This window comes from Protobothrops mucrosquamatus, unplaced genomic scaffold (assembly GCF_001527695.2).
Source record: "Protobothrops mucrosquamatus isolate PMUCROS unplaced genomic scaffold, P.Mucros_1.0 scaffold1514, whole genome shotgun sequence".
Lineage (NCBI taxonomy): Eukaryota > Metazoa > Chordata > Lepidosauria > Squamata > Viperidae > Protobothrops > Protobothrops mucrosquamatus.
In genome coordinates, this window is record NW_015387686.1 from 180,660 (window position 1) to 183,572 (window position 2,913).

General features: G+C 35.8%; 1 protein-coding gene across 1 annotated transcript in view; it reads right to left on the bottom strand.

Annotated features, from left to right (window-relative positions):
- The window catches only part of TECRL (trans-2,3-enoyl-CoA reductase like), a 43,157-nt gene that overhangs the window by 33,056 nt on the left and 7,188 nt on the right, over nt 1-2,913 (bottom strand). The window contains exon 2 of the mRNA XM_015822267.1: nt 2,663-2,714. Coding sequence (XP_015677753.1) covers nt 2,663-2,714 — 52 coding nt within the window. The remainder of the gene's footprint in view (nt 1-2,662; nt 2,715-2,913) is intronic.

A 2,913-nucleotide genomic window follows, 5' to 3' on the forward strand; every position in this document is an offset into this window, starting at 1 on the left:
CTCACCTACATCGTCCACAAGGGACGACTCGGGAACTCAACTCCTACCTCGGGCAGCTCACCTTTCCCCCTATGCCCAGGGGAAAGGTATCAAGCCGTTTGACAGCTGATGCAGGCTGTCAAAACGGCTTTTACGCAGAAACAGGCGGGAGCAGCAAACAGCTGCGTCCAGCGAAGGCGCCTGCCACCGGAAGTCCTCGGGATGAGTGTTAGTCCTGTATTGGGTTCCAGGAAGTTCAGGGGGGTAGGGGATTAGGGGAATTATAAAAATTGATGTATTTACATTTTATAGATAAATACTTATTGTATTGATAAGAGGAGATGCTCGGCTGGTATCCCAAATTGCACTCGAGGAGGTGGTAAGAAAGGAGAAGGGATGTAGGTAGTGGTAAGTAGGAAGGTGGAGAGGTTGGGGGTCAGAGGGAGGAAGGAAAGGAAAGTGGATGAGGGTGGAGGTATGGCAGGAACTGCCGAGCATCTCTGAAAATGTATTGATTTGGATTATTTTTTCTTTTTTGTTTATGTACGTAAATGCATCATAATTTTTGTTGTTTAATTATAAAAATCAATAAAAATTATTAAAAAAAATATTAATACAAAGATATCACTAAATTCATATATTAAAGCATAGGGAAATAATTTGGTGATTCATCATTAACAAATGATTTATTGGCAGGCTTTACACTTTGCATTAACATGTAATAGGTTTGTCTAGCTTGGCTTTTATAAGCTATTGCAACTTATCCACTATAGCATTGAATGTGAATCCCTATCATTGGGATTCTTTTTATTAAGGTTAAATACATTAATGCTTTTAATCCTAATTGGTGGGTTAATAATTAAAGCTGGTGCTCATTTCAACTAAGGACTAAGAATTAAAGCACAAGTCTTTTTATGCTGAATTTGAATCCATTGTTATAGCATGGAATAAGAAAACATCTTAAGAAACATATTTCCTATGAAGAATGAATGCGTTTCTTTCTCTATAAAAAAAAACCTGAAATTTTGTCATTAATTCCAAGCAGGTGAAATATGGTAATTTGACATGCTAGATGAGATCTAGTCTAGTTGCAATTCTTCTTGGTGGCAATAGTTTTTAGGAAGAGGCCCTTCCCAACATAAGATCTTCCTCTGGAACTGTCAGTGATTAAAGATAGGGCTTTGGGAGTTGGACGGCCTGGACTCTGAACTCTGTGCGATCCAAAATTGCCTTTTCTGAAACAATCTCACAAACAAATTACACAACTGCATTTAAAGCAAACTGGGAAATTATTCAGCTCATTTGTCTAAGGCAGCATTTCTCAAATTTGACAAACTTAAGATATGTAGCTTTCAATTTCCAGAATTCCCTAGGTAGCCAGTGCCAAATTTGAAAACACTGGTCTAAGGAAAGACTGTTAATCAACTAATTTTTAATTAGTTGACAAAAATGTCGTATCTGTCCTAATGCTTATGCAAAAAAACAAAACAAAATTTCAGGGCAGATCCCAGAAAGGATGAATAAAACTGAGAACTGAGTAAAGCTGCAAGCATCAGTTTATGGTTAATCTAGGCAGCAAATCTCTTGGAACTATACATTGAATTATACCTTCTACAACAGAGGTACCCAACCTTCAGTCTGTGGACCAGTAGCGGGCCGTGGCATGCCAGCAACCGGTCCGCACAAACAAGGAAAGCCCCATCCACAAGATGCAGGCAGCACACAAAGCCACGCTCCCTCCGGTCCATGGAAAAAACTCTCTCCACATAACCAGTCCCCGATGCCCAAAAGATTGGGGTCTTCTGTTCTACAATATCCTTTTTTAAAAAAGGAAGATTATCAGCATATCACAATATGGTGGCAAACGTATAGATCAAGTAATGAGCCTGTCCATATATCAGTTCAGAGAATATTAAAAATAAAATTTATGTTTTATGAAAAAAATGCATTTTAATTCGGCTCTTGCTCTTTCTACCCCTGATAAGAGCTTCATCTCAGGTAACAGAGACATGCTGCACTAATAACATGCATGAAGTGTTAGTGAAGGGAGGGGCTAAGCATTTTAACTCTGCAATCACATGTCATTGGATTCTTCAGTCTCTGCCAATAATCATAATTTCCAAAGTTGTAGCCTCAGCAATCTAAGCAGAAAGAGAATGATCATGGACATAGAATGTGAACAATTTAATCAGGAATGAGATAGAAAAGGAGGGAAGAAGAAATAGAAGTAGATAAGTATGAAAGAATGAAAGATAATGGGCAAACAAAGAGTTCTCCATACTGCAACATTACTTTGGAAGGAGCTGTTTCTTATCAACAGGAATATATCCAACTACAAATCATATTTGGAGAGGTAAGTGCTTTTAGAATTCAAGCGTTATATTATCCACAATATTGGAAGAGCAGTTGTACATAGTTTATTTTCAACACTGCTGATTAACTCATCTTTACCAATATAATTAAAAGTGTGCAAATTCCACCACCACCACCAAAAGTAAATAATATAATCCAATATCTTTACACTAGCACTCTCTGAAGCATGCTCAGTCTGCAAATAGTCTACCTATATAGTTGCTCTAACCCTCTGATGAATTTGGTCCAAATAAATAGTAAGATAGTAATTTAATTTAAATTTAAGTAAGGTCTTTACATTTAATGACTAAATAAAAAATTAGATGCTTACATATTTTGTGAAACTTATGTTTTACATCAAGAAGTGTTGATGATGGTGGCATCTGAAAAAAATGGGAGAAAGGTAAAAATTTGTGTTTGTTTGTTTATATATGCATGCACCTATATGTATGTATCTATGTGTGTGTGTGTGGGTGTGTGGGTGTATATATATATATATATATATATATATATATATATATATATATATATATATATATATATATATATATATATATATATATATATATATATATATATATA